At 37.5% G+C, this 17,348-nt stretch overlaps 6 protein-coding genes across 16 annotated transcripts in view; 3 read left to right on the forward strand and 3 right to left on the reverse strand.

Annotated features, from left to right (window-relative positions):
* Positions 1 to 4,863, reverse strand: part of LOC111441635 (5'-nucleotidase SurE-like) — a 6,107-nt gene extending 1,244 nt beyond the window's left edge. The window contains exons 1-9 of one of the 3 annotated variants that reach the window (XM_023078700.1): positions 4,669 to 4,863; positions 4,147 to 4,241; positions 3,487 to 3,551; positions 3,124 to 3,167; positions 2,203 to 2,280; positions 1,773 to 1,926; positions 1,455 to 1,616; positions 437 to 496; positions 239 to 353 (exon numbers count right to left, since the gene is read on the reverse strand). In XM_023078700.1, coding sequence (XP_022934468.1) covers positions 243 to 353; positions 437 to 496; positions 1,455 to 1,616; positions 1,773 to 1,926; positions 2,203 to 2,280; positions 3,124 to 3,167; positions 3,487 to 3,551; positions 4,147 to 4,241; positions 4,669 to 4,814 — 915 coding nt within the window. In that variant the 5' untranslated portion in view covers positions 4,815 to 4,863 and the 3' untranslated portion in view covers positions 239 to 242. Of the gene's footprint in view, positions 1 to 225; positions 354 to 436; positions 497 to 1,454; positions 1,617 to 1,772; positions 1,927 to 2,202; positions 2,281 to 3,123; positions 3,168 to 3,486; positions 3,552 to 4,146; positions 4,242 to 4,668 lie in introns of all 3 variants that reach the window. The other 2 variants (XM_023078716.1, XM_023078707.1) reach the window with 2 other exon arrangements.
* A 454-nt stretch (positions 4,864 to 5,317) lies between these two features.
* LOC111441610 (probable prefoldin subunit 2) lies at positions 5,318 to 8,951 on the forward strand. Of its 4 annotated transcripts, none has more exons than XM_023078665.1 (3): positions 5,318 to 5,469; positions 6,592 to 7,700; positions 8,273 to 8,409. In XM_023078665.1, exon 2 carries the CDS (start codon positions 6,656 to 6,658, stop codon positions 7,661 to 7,663), a length of 1,008 nt encoding a protein of 335 aa, XP_022934433.1. In that variant the 5' UTR covers positions 5,318 to 5,469; positions 6,592 to 6,655; the 3' UTR covers positions 7,664 to 7,700; positions 8,273 to 8,409. The 4 variants fall into 4 exon arrangements, with proteins under 4 accessions (XP_022934433.1, XP_022934440.1, XP_022934448.1 ...); XM_023078672.1 differs by having other exon boundaries at positions 6,623 to 7,700; XM_023078680.1 differs by lacking the exon at positions 6,592 to 7,700 and having other exon boundaries at positions 8,273 to 8,949.
* Positions 8,952 to 10,576: 1,625 nt separating this feature from the next.
* On the reverse strand, positions 10,577 to 11,554 carry LOC111441657 (transcription repressor OFP12-like). The gene has a single exon (XM_023078737.1). It carries the CDS (start codon positions 11,408 to 11,410, stop codon positions 10,841 to 10,843), a length of 570 nt encoding a protein of 189 aa, XP_022934505.1. The 5' UTR covers positions 11,411 to 11,554; the 3' UTR covers positions 10,577 to 10,840.
* Positions 11,555 to 12,176: 622 nt separating this feature from the next.
* Positions 12,177 to 14,759, reverse strand: LOC111452744 (late embryogenesis abundant protein D-34-like). Its single transcript, XM_023093641.1, has 3 exons — positions 12,878 to 14,759; positions 12,449 to 12,730; positions 12,177 to 12,350 (listed from the first exon to the last, which is right to left on the reverse strand). The coding sequence occupies exons 1-3, from the start codon at positions 13,232 to 13,234 to the stop codon at positions 12,180 to 12,182; spliced, it is 810 nt and encodes a 269-aa protein (XP_022949409.1). The 5' UTR covers positions 13,235 to 14,759; the 3' UTR covers positions 12,177 to 12,179.
* On the forward strand, positions 14,759 to 15,296 carry LOC111452853. Its single transcript, XM_023093769.1, has one exon. It carries the CDS (start codon positions 14,844 to 14,846, stop codon positions 15,294 to 15,296), a length of 453 nt encoding a protein of 150 aa, XP_022949537.1. The 5' UTR covers positions 14,759 to 14,843.
* A 1,095-nt stretch (positions 15,297 to 16,391) lies between these two features.
* The window catches only part of LOC111447672 (OBERON-like protein), a 5,695-nt gene continuing 4,738 nt past the window's right edge, over positions 16,392 to 17,348 (forward strand). For 4 of the 6 annotated variants that reach the window (XM_023086971.1, XM_023086978.1, XM_023086955.1 and 1 more), the window contains exons 1-2: positions 16,392 to 16,560; positions 16,671 to 16,793. The gene's annotated coding sequence lies outside the window, so the exon portion shown is untranslated. The remainder of the gene's footprint in view (positions 16,561 to 16,670; positions 16,794 to 17,348) is intronic. The other 2 variants (XM_023086986.1, XM_023086993.1) reach the window with 2 other exon arrangements.

Consider the following 17,348-nt stretch of genomic DNA (forward strand, 5'->3'; position numbering starts at 1 on the left):
AAAAAAAAAAAAAAAAAGATTGTAATGAACTTCGCGTTATAACATCTCATGAACATATATTACTGTGAGGGGGAGGATGGGGAAAAGAAAACTAAATGGGACGGACCATAAAAGATAAATATGACACATGAACAGAGGCTGTATGCCTCCTGTGTGTTTATTTCTATCTGCTTATTGATATTTGAACAAAATCAAATGTGTATAAAACTTTTAAAAAGGCATTACCCAGAAACCTGACGGAATTATAAAGCAGAAGCTGATGGCGGAGCAACCACACCAAGTAACCAAGCTTCCAAAATGTTTTCGCAGTCTACCTCTGCACGAGACAGGGCAGCAAGAGGAGTGACAGTAATCTGAAATCGAATTATGAGTCACTAATTAGTGTCGGCGTATCATATAATTATGAGCTTTATTTTCTGAAGTAAATGATACACACATAGCCTTCTCGTAGATATTTGTAATCTGTATCTTCATCATCAACAGGTGGACTTATTACCTACAAAGATAATAACTTGAAGTTAACATTTACAAATATAAAGCTCCAGGTGATGCTAAGCGAGCAATGATTAAACAATCGTCAAATTATCCAAAATAAAATAATTCCAACTGATAATACAAATTGGGTGTGACCTGATTGTTAAACGTTACAAAGAATCAGCAATCTGGAACCAAACAATCCCATTGTTCTACAGATTTTTGTTAGTGGGTTACACACTGTTCCATTTAACAATGAAATCAACTGAAGGGTACCGAAAAAGACGGAAACTCTTGCATACATTCAAGGAAATCGGTGCAAAATCTTTAAGGTGAAGATATCGAAGCATTCTTTAAATTTCTCCCACAAGGACAAGGGTGTTGTTGAGGAAGGCCTATAGTGAATATCACAATCATATTTTATTTTCATTGTTCGTCTCTATGCATGTCTGTGAAGGCTTTCTCATAACCAACATTACTAGATGTACAAGGCTATAATATGAATAGACTGGTCCCGTCTTCCATTAACAAGCTAAGTAGAATCATTACTACTCACAGCCATGGGTGCTGCTGAATTCAACCTAAGCAAGCAGTACAGTAAAACTCTCCCATGGATCCAGATAAGCAACCATAGCATAAGTTTCAAATAGCATTTCTAAACTAAAGTTGATAACTGAGCCCGGTAGATGTGAGGAGTTGAGGTGAAAGGGGAAGTTTCCATAGATTTGCTACATTTTCTTGTAGCTCTAGCTTATTAACAGATGGCATCAAAAGTCGCCTCATTTGGTCAGATGAAAGAGTCCCATATGTATTTACAAGAAAAGAAAATGAGATACTCAACCTATTAATTTTAAAAAATAATCATAAAAATAAAATAAAATCATTGAAAATGGAAGGATATAATAGCTCTAAACTAGAAGATATCAATGTTGATTTTTTTTAAAAAAAAAAAAAATTATAGAATGGTGGGGGTAACCTACCTGCCTCGTAAACAGCTCGGATTCATTCGAAGTATTACATTCCACTGATGATGCTGGCTCCATAGTCATAGTTGACAACATTTTACCTCCTGGAGAGTCAGAAGTAACCCTTCTCCAACCCAGTTTGTACATGCATCGACCTTGCTTGGTTAATTTATATCCCTAAATGATACACACAAAAAATATATTATATATCCATTACTGCTAACCACCCACTTCATAACACGGAAGTAAAATAAGCAATCAACATAATATTTTCTACAGCGTAACTCAAAACGAGATGGCAAGATGTTCACTAGGAGTTATAATATTTATTACCCTATGATTAGCAATATCTGTTGGAAAATCGATATTCAAGAAACAATTTTGAGGAAAAGTTTGAGCCTTGACGTCAGCTAAAATTGCACTTATTATGGGCAAGCAAGCCTCAGCAGCAAGTGTGTAGTCATTTATATTGCTCCTACCTCCAACCCTGAAGTTCCATGACAAGAAAAGTCAAATGAGTAAAGACTAATAATACCTAAAATAATGAGATATACGTAGATTAATAATTCAGATGATGGACAAAATTTTCAACCGAGATGACAAGCCATCCACTGCTCTACAATTTGAAACCTTTCTTGTTTGAAAAAAATAAAAAATGGTACATATTTTTTTTTTGATAGGAAAATGGAGCCTATCTCAACAGATATTACTTAACAGTGAAATGACCAAGTCTAGCAGCAATGCAGGGAGTTTTTATACGTACCAGTCATAAGATAAAGAAACTGAAGGAATGCCATTAAAAAAGGCTTCTCGCGCACCAGCTACTGTTCCGGAATATACACTGCAGTTTCAATGAATGACTGCTTCAATAAAGTTACAAAATCCTTTTCAACCACAAATAGAGAACTCTCTATGTTGACCTAGTAATTGTGACTGGTACCTAATTATATAACAACAAAAAAAAAAAAAAAATACAAGGGGAAAAAATTGTACCTAACAAGCACGAATATAGATGCAACATTTTTTTTAAAAATCTAGGACATGGTGAAAGCAAGGACACGTTTATTAAAATATAATTTATTTTCATATTAGATGAAAATTCAAAATCAATAAGTTTATACATTTATAAGCTTAAAAAATGAATTTGATGTATTTTCATCCTATATTATTAGGTGTCTATTTAGTATTCAAGTGTTTGATATGTGTCAAACAAATGTTAGACAAATATATTGACTTTCTATGGTTGGTGTCTAACATATATCCATTGTGCTAACAAGTATTGTGTCCAACAATTGTCCAAGTGTCCAAGTGTCCAAGTGCCCGACACGTGTCGAATAAAGACACACAAACCAAACTAAAGTGTCTCTACTTCTTAGAATTGTACTAATTTGTTTTGTCAAAAAGCTTTAGGGAATATTATTTCCCGGTGTTTCCATGTGGTTGTAGCAAAAAGGATACTTTCTTCACTATTTTATTCAAGAGCACATTTAACTTGTTAGATAAACAATTATTGGAGCTTTAGTGGCTTCCACGTGATTTGATACTTTAAGTGCAAACTTTTCTTGCCAACACTACGGGCATGTACATATCATGCTGAGTACATATTTGATACTTAAATATCACTGATAGCCGAACTGTCAAAGTAGATTTACATAACGGAAAGTATGTCAAGATTTGTACTAACACGTGGTAACCACAGTTGCTACCCATGTTTATGCCACTGACTACCTGCAATTAAAGTACAATACATAAATAAGCAGGAAGAGCTAAACATATTACAACTTGTATGCACCAACTTCATAAATCATTAGTGATAACATTGCGAGAAGCATTACCATCCAACATTAAGTTTTTTAACAAAATAATCCACATTTGCAATTACAGACACACGTCTAGGTTGAGAAACAACATTTCTTGAGTCAATATAAACGCTAACTTCTTGTCAGGTTATCCACATGTTAAGTAAATTAAAGCGAGTAAGGCAGAAAAAGCTGGATAAGAAAATATACTGCAGTCAAACCATGAAGTAAAAGGGAAAAAAAGATACCAGATCAGGTTTTGACGGAAAGAGAGTTCCAGATATTCCCAAAGAAGTACAATCAGCAGGAGTTCCTGCAGAAGCACGAAACCTTAAAACCTTATTATGTCACTGAAAGCAATATTGAACATCAGCTAGAATGAAGTTCAAATCATTTATAATTGGTTTTAATGAAAATGAGAACACTCCAACATTACACCTCAAGAAGGGAGGCAATGCATTGCAGATCACTTTAGTCCATTTTATTAAATCCCAAAGCTTGAAGTCAAATCCATCAAGTAAAAGTGACCATGAGAAATAATTATTGAATGATATGTAATTTGAGATTGGAATAAAGCAGATATCTCAATATATGTCAACAGTCCTTTTATATTACTAAGGCCCCATTTGAGCGTAATTATCGAAACGTTCCAACCCTTCATTACTCTATCACACTGCTACAGCTTCGTAGGATTGCTATGAGCTCTAAAATTGTCAGGCTTATTTGTAGGACACAACAAAGTAGAAAATTCAACGAACTAACCATAGGGGACTTGGGGTTATAGGCCTATTGAAGATTTACATTTTCTAAACCTCCAACGAACTAAATATTTATAGGTAAGGTGTACAAGTTCAAAGTCAAACGAAAAGGAAGCTACATATTTCAAATTAGAGAACAAAAGACCACACCAGAAACAGCATAAGAAGTGGTTCCTTCGATATCCACTCTCTTAGCAGAAATAGGATGACGCCAAGTAATAGACTGGCTAACAGCTGACTTTTCCCTGTATAATGCAGAAACAACCCCACAATATCAAATATGTACCTCATATGTATTATTAAACAAAACAAACGGGAAGTACTTGTTTTAGCTAATATCATACGACCAATAACCAAATCATAACATATTGATAAAAAAAATAAGAACACTGCCGATAAGACAGTTCCTAATATCTCAATTCACGCAATCCAAGGCCACCAAATTCTAAAGGAAAGAAGTTAGCATAGGCACGTGCAAAATGAAAAAACAGGAACACCAAATGCACTGAACCAGACAAATTACCACCAAACACAAACAGACGAACGAACAAAATTTCACCAACTAAAACACACAAGCTTGTACACAGATTATGATCATGAGCTTCAAACAACAACACTTGCAAATTGGAAAAAGAAAAGAAAGCGAGAGGACAAAAAGGAGAAGAGGCGTACGAATCAGGCGCGCAGACTTGAACATTATACAGCTTAGTGGAGACGAGGACACGAACCAAAGCGCGAATACCGGGCGCATCGATTCCGTCGTCGTTGGTGATCATGATCGTCGGTCTACTGTCTGAATCGACGATGGTAGCTTCCATTTTTTTTGCTTACAGAGATGGAACGTAGAAGAACAAAATTTATGGCATCCAACGCAGGGGAATGGTCTATAAAGGCAAGCTGTTTGGAATAAAATTTGGGTGGCAAATGGCCATTCAGAAAGCGCCGCCGACGCGAATATTACAATTATACCCTTTCCCCCCTCTTTTTTAGTGTAAAATTTGTTTCTTTTGGGATTTACATAATTTTTATTATTTCTAGAAAAATAAAAAATAATTTGATCAATTTAGGAGAATGACGTAATAAATAGTAGTGCTTTGTAGAATAAAAAATTTATTGAAAATATGTTTATATTTAAATTAATAAAAATATATTTTGCCTTTCAACCTTAAAAAAAATACTTATTTTTCTTACGTTAGTTTTAAATTAAAATGATTAGTATTTTATTTTATTTTAAATATTCTTTTTTTACTATAATCTTTTTAATAAAATAATTATCTAGTAAAAAATTATGGGATTTTTTTTAATAATAATTGAACATCTTAGGTCAAGTCCCAAACTGCCCTCGCGAAGTGACCCAATTTCCTCAATTTCACCTTCCGCTGTTCGCAGTCTCGCAGCAGCTTGCGCGCGTCGCTCCTTCGAATCGCTCACCACTTGGCTTCACTCCGGGCACCGGTTAGCGGCGTTGATCAAGTACTATTCCCTTCCATACACTATTTTTTAAGTTTGCGATCGAATGCTTTTGATTTCTTAGCGGATCATGCACCTGTGTTTTGCTTGCGGCTTCGACTGAGATTAGGTTTTGGTATCTGTTTTATTTTGTGATTGGACTTATACCGGGGGTTCGTCTTTAAGTTGGTTGTTAAATATTCTTTAGCAGAAATTTGGAGTAGTTGCTTTTGTTTTGAAATTTGGCCTTCCTCGTGCTGACTGCTGTGTTTTTGTATATTGGCGCCAAAACCTTTTGGCTCAGCTCACAGCTGTTTGAGCAACTGTATTTTCTTTATGATATTTCTCTGAAATTAGAGTCTCAGGTGCTTGTTTGTTGTATTATGAACTATAGTAGATGGTGGTTTCAGATTTTATTCCAACATATCGAGCTAGAACCCAATTCACTAATCAACGGTTCTGGCTTCATATTGTATTGCGCTTTTAAACTGTGGTTGAACCTAGAGTACTCTTCTTTTACTTTCCTTTCCGTTGTTAGTATTGTTTTTGTCCTTATTCAATGAAATTATGAGGTTTTGTTGGTAAATGACTAGTAATTGGGGGATGGGTTGTGCTGATATCAGACTATGGTTTAGCTGTTTTTTTAAAAATGAACTGTGAAGGTTATCTATAGGTTTAAGTTATCAAGGAAGTTGTCTTATTAAAAATTCAACTTCATGATTTTAATCCCATCTATGCCAAAAGTGGATTTCCGGCCTTCCTACATTGTGAGCAGGGGAGAAGGAAGTCTGTGCGGTCTGCAAAGCCAGATTCTTAGTTTGATTTGAGGGATATCTGTACTGGCCATTTCTTATGCTTAATTGACTTTCACCACTGGGTTTGGATTTCTGACCACCATGGATGAAATGTAAGGAGAGAGTTTTCTTGGATTGGTTTGCTTTTTTGGATTTAACCAATCCACCCAAATTGCAAATTAGATGCAATTTTAGGAATTAAGACATTTATGAGTTTCCCTCCTACGTCAAATTCAATTGAACAAAGTTAATTGTGGAAGTTTACAACATCAATCATGCAGCCCATCTGTTTGATGCTTTGCTTCTACGAGTTAATTCATTCACTACGGGTTTTATTGTGTTTTTGTCCTAGGCATTTGATATTCATGTAAATTGGTGGTCAGGATCCTTGGTTGTTCAAAATTTAAAGTGGCTTCATGTTCTTAAGGAGAGGATTTTCTTTAATTAGCCCTCACTTTGTATTGAGGGCCTGCGGTTTTGGCTCAAAAGCATTAGCCAAGGGAATCCTTAGAAGCGAGAATGAAAGGGTAGCTCATTCAGATAGCATTGTAAATGGTTCATCCACGCCTCAGCCATCTCCACTGTTTCCTGAGAGTAAACCTCATTCGGTTGCTTATGATGTTGAACTTATAGACGATGATGCTTGGGCAGTTTCATTTGGTTTAGCTCGAGCATGGGAAGGGAGAGAGAAGGGCTCATCTGGCTTTGATAATAGATACTTCTTAGAGGATGAAGATCATGATCCAATTGATTATTGTGATTCAGAGTTTGATGATATTGACAACATGAGAATCCGGGGAAATCTCTTCTATAAACTTGATCGAGGTTCCAAAGAGTTTGAAGAATATAGCTTTGATTTTCATCGGAAGAAAAAATCTATAAAGGAAAAGGAAGATACGCAGCAAAACAAAAGCAAAGTCAATGATAAACCCAATAATCATTTGGCAAGTGGCCATGTAAAGCTTCCTGAACATGTGAAGAACAAATATGTAATAATTGAAAGGGAGGAGAACAATGACTTTGAGAAGAAGCTTAGGACACCCACGTTTAATCAGCTTACTGCCCCTTACCATGAGCCATTTTGTCTTGATATATACATATCAAAAGCCTCTGTTCGAGCCTGCATCATTCACCGGGGCACCAGTAAGGTGGTTGCTGTGGCACATTCAATTTCTAAGGACATGAAATTTGACCTGACTTCAAGGAAGGATTCCTCTGCCTGTGCTGCTGTGGGGGCTGTTTTGGCCCAGAGAGCATTGGCTGATGATATCCACAATCTGGTATACACTCCAAGAAAAGGCGAGAGGATAGAAGGGAAGCTTCAAATCGTGCTTCAGTCTGTCATTGATAATGGGATTAATGTGAAAGTAAAGATTAAGCAGCAAAAGAGACCCAGAAAAGTTGGAAAGCCACCTTTAGCATAAGTCGGATGAAGAAAGATCATGAGGTTGCCCTTTTGACGTAAGACAACTTCCTTGATATACTGAGTAATATTGTTATAGATCCCCCCCTCTGTCATGATCTTATTTATACTTTCTGTGAGATTATTGATTTTGCTTTTCTATTGTCGAGATGTTTGAGTACATAAAGTTAAACGATTTCTTTTCTGAAATAAAACCCTTGTACAGTTTTCAATCTTGTTTAAAATCAAGGGTGCAACCATACTCATGTAGAACCACGAGTATACTGTTGGCTCAAGAAAACTTTCACATGTACCCTCATCACCCTCTGTCTTGCGCTTTCTACATCTGTTAAGACGAATGTGATCTCATCCTCCAACAGAGAGCCATTCCTTCCAAATCATCTCAATGATCACACACATACAACCCACGCTAGAATTTTTGGTATTGGGAGTTGCCATCCTCCGTCAAAGAGCCATTCCTTGCAAAACCAATCCATGATCACACACATACACAACTCACGCTAGAATTTTTGGTGTTGGGAGTTGTGTTGGATATTTCATGCGTGGATGAATGTTAAAAGTAATTCTACTAGTTTCTTAAGTTGTTTACCAACTTTCTACCGCATTACAGATCAAAATGGCAAGCGCAAGTGAGAGTGAACGCAAGGAACCCGTAAATGAGCAAATGGTTGCAAACATGTACGGTGCTTTAAGGTCTGAGCTCAATCAGATATATTCAAAAATCACAGAACTCGAAATGGAAGCGAGTGAGCACTCTCTTGTCATTTCTGCAATCGAACCACTTGATCCATCAAGAAGATGCTACAGAATGATTGGGGGAGTGCTGGTGGAAAGAACTATCAAGGAGGTTCTGCCCGCCGTTCAACGCAACAAAGAGGGAATCGAGGAGGTCATTTCCAGACTCAATGAGGCCTTGGAGAAGAAAAAGAAGGAGATTGCTGACTTGGAGGCCAAATACAAGATCAAGATTAGAAAGCCTGATGGCGAGGCTAAGGAGGAAGACAGTGGGCGGAAAGAAGGTGCAGCTCAAGGAGTCCTCGTAGGCCCTGCAGGTGAAAACTAAACCCAACCCCATCGTGAACTTTAATCATATTCTTGTAGTGCTAAACCTTATAGTTTCATCCAGATGGTTCACTGCTATAATGCATATTTGTGTGAAATTTTGTTTAAACTTTCAGTTCAATAGGAAGATCCAGAACCTTTTTGGTACATAGATGATTTTGAGGGAAAAAATTGAATGGGAACTAACTTTTTAGTGTTATGATATTGAAAATTTTCTCAGTCTTAGATTACCTCTTCACCAATTCATTAGTTCGATTGTGCTGCAATGAATTCTGTACTCAGAGCTTTCAGATTCAACCTTTCTACCTTGCTACATGAAACCACAAAGTAGTCTCTTTGAATAGAACCCATTGGAATCTCTTAAATTTGCAGAGTTTACATCTCATGTATGGAAGCCTCCCTATCCTCTCTCAGCTATAGGAATCCCGAACTCCTTTTTCGACCAAAACTCGGTCCGATATCTGAAGGATAGACGTGAATATTTAATACTCATTCATAATTGTTCATATTGTCACCATTGCCAAATTGGCAAAGCTATCTCTATCCAGGGGTGAATGAAGTTAAATCTTGAAGCGAGCCACCAAATTAGGCACTGATGATAAAATATACATACTTTACTCCAACATCATAGAGTAAAATATGGTAATTACATAAAACATACTCCAAACCAAACCCTAAATGTTTGATAGTAAATCAAATTAGTGATCTTAAAACAAAAATATGCATAAAAATACTCCAAGAATGTCCGACTTTATAGATGCTCTCTTGGAATCTCTCTTAGGATCCTCTTCTCCTTGTCCCCTTTACTCCATAATCAAACAAAACTCCTTTCAAATCTCTCTCTCTCACGATATTGGGTTTATCAAAGCTGCCATGCAACTTATATAGCCCCAAGTATATAATTTCTGGATGGATTTTGCCTCAATTTAATGACCCATTTCAATACCTTTCGATACTCAACAAACATTTCACCTCGGAAAAGCCATCTTTTTCTCAACAATGTCTTTGTTATTTGATCCAATAGCGTTCCGTTAGATAGGAACAAATTTGATAAATACTGATAACTTTCGGATGGAGTATTAGAACGGAAAAATCCATTAGATAATGAACTATTGGTTCTAAGCCATCTTTGGTGATTAATCAACAATCCGAAGTACTTTTCTTGCATATTCTTGATAAACCAGCGTTTATATATACAGGGAAGTAAGCAGCCCATTTGACATCTCTTTGTCTGTAAAAAATTCTTGATGCGAAAACACAAAGACAAAAGGCTAATCTTTGAATAGGAAAAAGAATGGATCTGCAGGATCCCAAATGAATTGACTTGTTCGAAAAAAGTCTTGTTCGTTGGAAGATCTATCTCGTGTATGGTACGTAGTAGTGTGCAAACGGGTTAGATCGAAAAAACATTAAGCTTATAGGAATGAATGGGTTAAAAAAATACATTCATATCAAAATCAAATAAGCAGAGTCATCAGGAAATTTAGAAAAAAAAATTGAACTCGAAATCATAGAAATGAGAATGAAAGCGTTTCTATTTGAGTACTAACTAGAATTGAGATGCATCAAATTTTCACACTTTTTTTTTTTCATCTTTAGACTATCAATATTTAGTTGAATAAATATTTATTTCCTTGTTTTATTTTTTATATTACAACAATACCTGAATTATAAAAATAAAAATAAAATTAGAAGCATTTATGTGATCACCAAACATAAGCTAATAGGACCACTCATTTCTTCTTCTGTCTATAAGGACATAAATCAACCCTTGTTGTCAGCAATTATGTTCCAAGAAAATAATAATAATAATAAAAAGAGGGAAAAAATCCCTTTTTTTATTAGTATTATTTTTTTAAAAAGTTCTTTCTTTTGCATATCCCACGCTTACCTTGTTCTGTTTTGTCTTCTAATTAGAACAAACATTCCAACTTCCACCAACTACTAAGCTTTCTCCTGCAAAAACAAGATCAATAAAAGCTAACCCATTTGATTATTATCAAATCATTGAATTTCATTCAATTTGATCGTTTTTTCTTATTCATTTCTTGTGTTCTTCACTTGAAATTGATAAAACAAGAAGACGGTGGAAATTTGGATGTTTTTCTTGCATCAACTAGTTGTGTAAGTGGCAATTCCGCCGCCGCAGACGGTGGTCGGAGGGTGACTCCGGGGATGATTCCAGCAAGTAAATGAGGAGGTCGGAGAAAGCGGTTGTTATAAACTTGTGGGTATCAAGGGAGTTGATTTGGAGATAACAAATGAGAAGATCCAGTAGATACTCCCAGTCTCGCCGGACGTCCACCGGCTGATTTCTGGCTTCAATCATCTCCTGCATTGATCCTCGAAAATCCACAAATGGGTCCGTCGAAACCTTCCGGACCTTGATGGCGTGGTCGGGGGAGGAGTCGAAGATGGAGTTGGAGAAGCCGGGGGAGGAGAGGAAGAAGCGGTGGGAAGCAACAGCAGCAGAGAAGTCAGGGACAATGGCGTCGGCGTCGGAGTCGGAGTCCGAGGTGGATTCATCGGAGAAGCAACAGTTGTCAGCTTCCGTGGAGGTGGAGTTTTGAAGAGAAAGGGGTTTTTTGTTGGACGTGTGCGGTGGCGATGACGGGTTCAAGGCGGCCGGAAAGCGGCGGAGCTTGGAAAACCAGAGGTGGAAACTTGTTTTCTTCAAAGTGGACATCTTTTTCAGAGGAGAGAAAATGGTGAAAGTGGGAATTTGAAGAGTACTTTAGGAGAGAGAGAGAGAGAGTGGGGGATTTTATGGAAGGAAGAGTTGTGCCTATAAAATAAAGTCAACTAAAGTAAGCAAATTAAAGTTACAAAATATATATTCTTTTTATTACACACAAAGTTTTGTGAGCCTAAGGGAATATGCAAAAATGGAAATGAATGTGACATGAAATATACATTTTTTTGGGATAATCTACATTTTCACCCTCTTTTAAATCTTCAACTTGGATTACTTATTAATATTAGGTCATAAAATCGACGAAAGATTTCAAATCTTTGCATTTTTTTGGAAGATGACGTGAACCAAAACCTCCATCATTATATCTCGAGACTTAAAATGAAATAAAATTATTTAACGTCGAACCTATCGTATCTCGATTTTATTTTCCTTAATACTAACAAAATGGTTGATAAATGGAAGGTAGTTGAGGTTACTAACAGGTAAACTATATATTATAATTAATTAATTAGTATGTTTATAAAAAATTTAACTTTTTTTTTTTTTGGGCACGTCTAAATTCAATTGAACAAAATTATTTATATAATATAAAAGACCAAACCCATGAACCGTCCTTAATTTTCTCAAAAAAAAAAAAAAAAAAATCCTAATGACAGATTATGAAACAAAACAGCTGATTGTTTTTTTTTGTTTTTTGTTTTTTTTAACTTCAAATACAGCAACCAAAAAAGAAGAACAAGAATTTAAAAAGTCACTATTTTCATATATCTGCGCCGCCGTCCTCATTCAGCCTCGCGGCGGCGGTGATGGAGGCCGCCACCCCACCTGGGTGAGTGATCAAGTTTGGATTGTTCCTCAGCTCCGCGCTCACCACCTCCTCCGCATCCTTCCGGCTCACTGGCTTGTCCGTCGCCAGTTTTCCTCTTGCACCCTGTTAGTCCCAAGAATTAAAGTCATTCAATATCACTACCCCAAGCAGAGAAGAAGTATTGTTCATTAATTTTATGAAGTTTATGAGCTGTTTGATACCATTAGGACATAGTTGAGCTTGATCTTGTCCTCGTCTCGAATCATCCCGGCGTTGAAACTCGCCGCCGATTGAGCCGTGGCTGTGAGCCCACCGGGAGATATGGCATTGCTGCCGATTGCTCTGGCTTCTGCGGCTTGAATTGCTGCAGCGTCACTCTGTTCCACCGGCTTGTTTCCGGCAGTTTGAGCCGCCGCTTCTAGTGCTTCCCCGATCGTTATTACATTCTGCTCCGTCGTCTCTGTCTCAATCGCCGTCGTGGTGTCCAAATACTGGCCGACGACCTTCAAAAATCAAGCACCCACCAACAAATGAATTACTTTTTTGAACGTAAAAATAAGTTTTAATCTAAAAATGAAGGAACCCAACTGGTAATTTTAACAAAAGGTAAAGAAAGAGATGAATTGATCTGAGAAATTCAAGATGGGAACCTGTCCGGCGACGCGTTCGGTTACGACACGGGCTCCGGGAATATCGGTCTCGCTAATGTTGATGCCTTCGTTTTTAGCAGCATAGCTAACATCACGGGTACCAAGAAGACCGACCCGGACATTATAAGCAGCAGCGGCTCGCATGATATCGGCCGGACCAGCCGGCGGCACTTGCCCCAATACCCTGGTTTCGGCACTGCCCATCATGCGAGCATCCTGTGGTGCGATGGGGTTCGCAGCCAGGTCGCCGGAGACGTTGAAAACGTCGCCGTATTTGATGGTTTCCTGCCCCTCGTCGACGTCGTTCCGGCGAGGCTGCCTCTGTTCTTCACCCCTACGTGGCTGTTCCCGACTCATGATATCAACATAAAATAAAAATAACTATGGGAGGTTTCTTTCTGCAGTGGCAGCTGGATTTTGTTGTGCGCTGTTTGAAGGGATTGATGTGGGGAAGCAGTTGCGGTGGGTTGGCCTTGTTGGGACAAGTGTTGAATGCAGAGGGAAGGATGGCAATTTGATGATGTTATGTACAGATGGTGAATGGGGAAAACTTAGAGAAATTATAACCCAACCACACATTTTATATGCTTCGATTTGGTTTGGTCCGTTACATACCATGTGACACCTAACAGTCCACCCCTTAGACCGATGTGACACCTAACAGTCTACCCTTTAGGAGCCAACGTCCTCATTGACACGCCGCTCGAATGACTCTAATGCCATTTGTAATAGTTAAAACTCACCGCTAATAGATATTGTCTATTTTAGCCCGTTTCATATCGCTGCCAGCCTCATGGTTTAAAACGTCTTTGCTAGACATAGGTTTCTAGAATAAGGAACGTTTTTTTTCCTTCTCCAACTGATTTGGGACCTAACAATCTACCTTCTAGGGTCAATGTCTTCGTTGACACACCACCGCCTACATGACTTTAATACCATTTCTAACCGCTCAAACCCACCGCTAGATCTATTGAGTAAGCTTAATGCCCTGCCTTGGTTATATACTAAACCTTGCTTTCATGGACTCAGAAAATCTGCATCCCCATCTTCAAATCTCCTGCTCTACTGCAAGCTGATAATGCACAAACCAAGCTTACATAGCTCGGCGCCATGCCCACCATCGATGCCATCTCCTCGAGCAATGCCACAGCCTTGTCTGCGTATCCGCCCAACAATGTATTCCAAGACACCAAGTTTCTCACAGGCATTTTCTCTTCTGCTCTCCCATTCTGTCAAAAACCATTTCAGAGCATTCAACCTCCCCACATTTCCCATAAAAAGCTATCAACCCATTTGAAACAGAGACATTCTGCGCACACCCACTTCGAATAATGAACCCATGTAGCTGACACCCATGCACCCAGCCTAGTTTCTCTGAATACGCATTGAGAAAAGCACAGACATTATTGAATCTGCCTTCCCACCAACTCGAAGTAGCTCAATAAATGCAATGGTAGAGTCCTCAGCCCGCCCATGGAGCACAGAATTGGATATATACGCATTCCACGTCTCGAGGTTTCGGTGAGGCATTTCAACGAACACCTTGTACGCATCCTCAATAACACCCAATTTCACGAACATGTCGACGGCACTGCACCCGACAAAGACATCGTTTATTGATCCTTCCTTAATCGTGTAGCTCTGTCATGGCCATGCGAAGGCCAGTGGAGGTGAAGTCATTGGGTCGAACAGAGCAGAAATAAAACGATTGTTTTGGACAGAGCCGGCGACGAGGACGGTTCAAATGACGACGGAGTGGTAAAAAAAAGTCCCAAATGTTTCTCTCTCTTTCCATCCAAACAGTTCTCCGCTTTTCTCTCCGCCCGATTCTGCCATTAATTTCTCCATTCAACCGCCCTCTCTCTCTCTCTGATAATTCAGTTAGAAGAGGAGAAAGAAAAATAAGATTTGTAGGGTTTGGAGGAAGGAGAAGGAGAAGACGAAGACGAAGCTCTGAGGTTTATCCATGGAGCCAAATAATGGATTAACCTCAATCAATCACAAGGCAGGATCAATCTCCAGCCTCGAAATGGCTATTTCGTCGGTGTTTTCTCGGTGGGACGGCCTTCAAATGGCCATTGATAACAAATGGGGCGGTGGCGATTCTCACCAGAAATCGCTGAATCTCGCCTCAGATGTCTTCTCTTGGTTCTCTCAATCCAAACGTTGTTACATTAAAATTACCTTCCGGAGTTTCTCGATCTTCTTCCATGGATCTAATTCCGCTATGCTTCCTTCCATTGCAGCTCCCCTGTACGTGGAAGATCTGGAAAATTTGCGCCATGAACACCTGCTGCTCTCCTTCAACACCGAGTTCGAAGATGGTAGCATCGAACAGGTAAATTCCCCTAACGAATTATTGGACTACGACATCGAAAATACACTGAGATTAAAAGAGGATGAAAATTGGAACAGGTAGCAAAGCAATTGCTGATGGTATACGAAGAAAATTTGTAGGATCTATGTTCATCAGAGAAATTAAACAATCTGCCATTGGACCGAAGCGAAATCTTCCGAGAATTATTGTCATCAATGTTCAAAATTGGAAACTTCATAAATGGATGATGATCCCTCCATCTCCCCTGTTACGTAAATAGTTCGATGCTCTTAATTTGATTTCTCGAAATGAAAGACTTATGAATTAAAATTATTAATGAATTTTATTTATTTTTTTAAATCAAAATTATTTCATTTCTTTCTGTTTGAGTTATTATTAGTATTTTTTTTGGTCCAAATCTCTTTGTCTATAAACATGAATTTTGAAGAGATAGTATAATGTAGGTTAAATTATAATATAGATATACATAATTATTAGGGCTAAATATACGAAGTTTAAATATTTAAATATTTTTTCGATTTACTCGATTTAAAATTTTCAATTTAGTCCCTTAATTGATGGTATTGAGGTTGTGCTTCGTCAACGGCGGACTCGGTTTGAGAGAGAGAGAAATTGAGGCATAAAATAAATTACTACCTCTTAAAAATTTTACGAAATCCTCGAGATTCTAGTTGGATTTCTCGAGTTGCTTTGAATACTCTCAACCCTCGTTGGAGCGAATAAGCTTCGTGGGTTAAATGCACGTGCTAAAGATTATTTTTATTAGTTAAAAATAACATTTGAGGGTGGAGAATTCAAACAATTGGACTTTTAATTTAGAGTACGTATTTTTTCACTAGTTGAGTAATGCTCAAATTGATACTTATGTGTTGATGATACATGTCTAGTTCAACAACTGTGATGAAAGTCGAAGTCCTGGTTAATTTTTTTTTTATTCGTTAATTATTTTTTTATTCGTTTGATGTAGAGATGTTCATGAGACATCGGAGATAAGTTTGCAAGGGTCGAGGTATGGATTGGAGAATTTTTTTTTTTTTTAATGTTTTTTTTATATTTTGATTAAATAAAAAAATGGACATTAGTTGGGCCTAATGTCGTATTGGGCCGTCAGGTCCATTACTTTCATGGTCCATCAAAGTCATCGAAAGGCGTCAAGCAATTCGCCCCTCTTTCTCTCTCACTCCTTCGTTCGGCCGTAGGAACTTTTCGCTCGAGTTCCTAACTTCCTATGCTTCCTGCTGTGTTCTTCTACATTTTCTTATTCCCGCGAAAATTATTCGCTGCTTGATCCTTCTGCTTTCTCCATTCTCTCTCAACAATGTTATACTGTTAAGTTATGATTATGGTACTTTCATTCTCTTCATCGTTCTTTGATTCATTTACCGCTTGAGGCTGTTCTGTATTGCTTAGTTCTTTTTTTTTTCTTTTTTGTTTTGTTTCCTTCATGTTTTGCAGATGAAGGAATGATTACTGGACAAAGCAAATCCTAAAGTTCTTTGGATGTGCGATTAGATTCTTCAAGGTGAGCTTTATGATCTGGACGATCGTCGTTGACTAGCTTAGGTGTGAGTGAATGAGGTTTGAAAATCCTTTTCTCTTTCCTGCAGAGTTAGAGGCAGAAAATTATTTAGGGCCGGTTTGATAGTTTATTGATTCTCATCTCTGTGTTTGTTGTTCCTGATTTCGAAGAAAGAAAAACATGAACGTGCTTGGTAATTGTTATTATTAATTTCCTTATTTCTTCATTGTAGAAAATTTCTCTCAAAATTTAACTTAGATTTTTTTTTTTTTTTTTTTTTTTTTTTACAAGACAAGTAACTTTTAAAAAGTAAAACTTCCAAAATTATTATGTTATATTTTATTTTTAGTATTTATTATGGAAGTTATAAGTAAAAGTGACAGAAGGGTGCTTTTATATATGGTTTTTAGAAAGAAGTAACATAGAAAGAACTGCATCTTTTTGTTTCCAGCATTTGCATACAAAATTGAGATTTTTTTAAAAGAAAAACGAGGAATAAGAATTACCGGAAGTATACCTTTTGAAGAATTTGAAATGGAAGCCTAGCGGTGATTCGCATGTACTCATTCCTCTTGAGGTCGGAGTACTAAAGAGAAAAAAAAAAAAAAAAAAGG

Source organism: Cucurbita moschata, unplaced genomic scaffold, assembly GCF_002738365.1.
Source record: "Cucurbita moschata cultivar Rifu unplaced genomic scaffold, Cmos_1.0 Cmo_Scf00001, whole genome shotgun sequence".
Taxonomy (NCBI): Eukaryota; Viridiplantae; Streptophyta; class Magnoliopsida; order Cucurbitales; family Cucurbitaceae; genus Cucurbita; species Cucurbita moschata.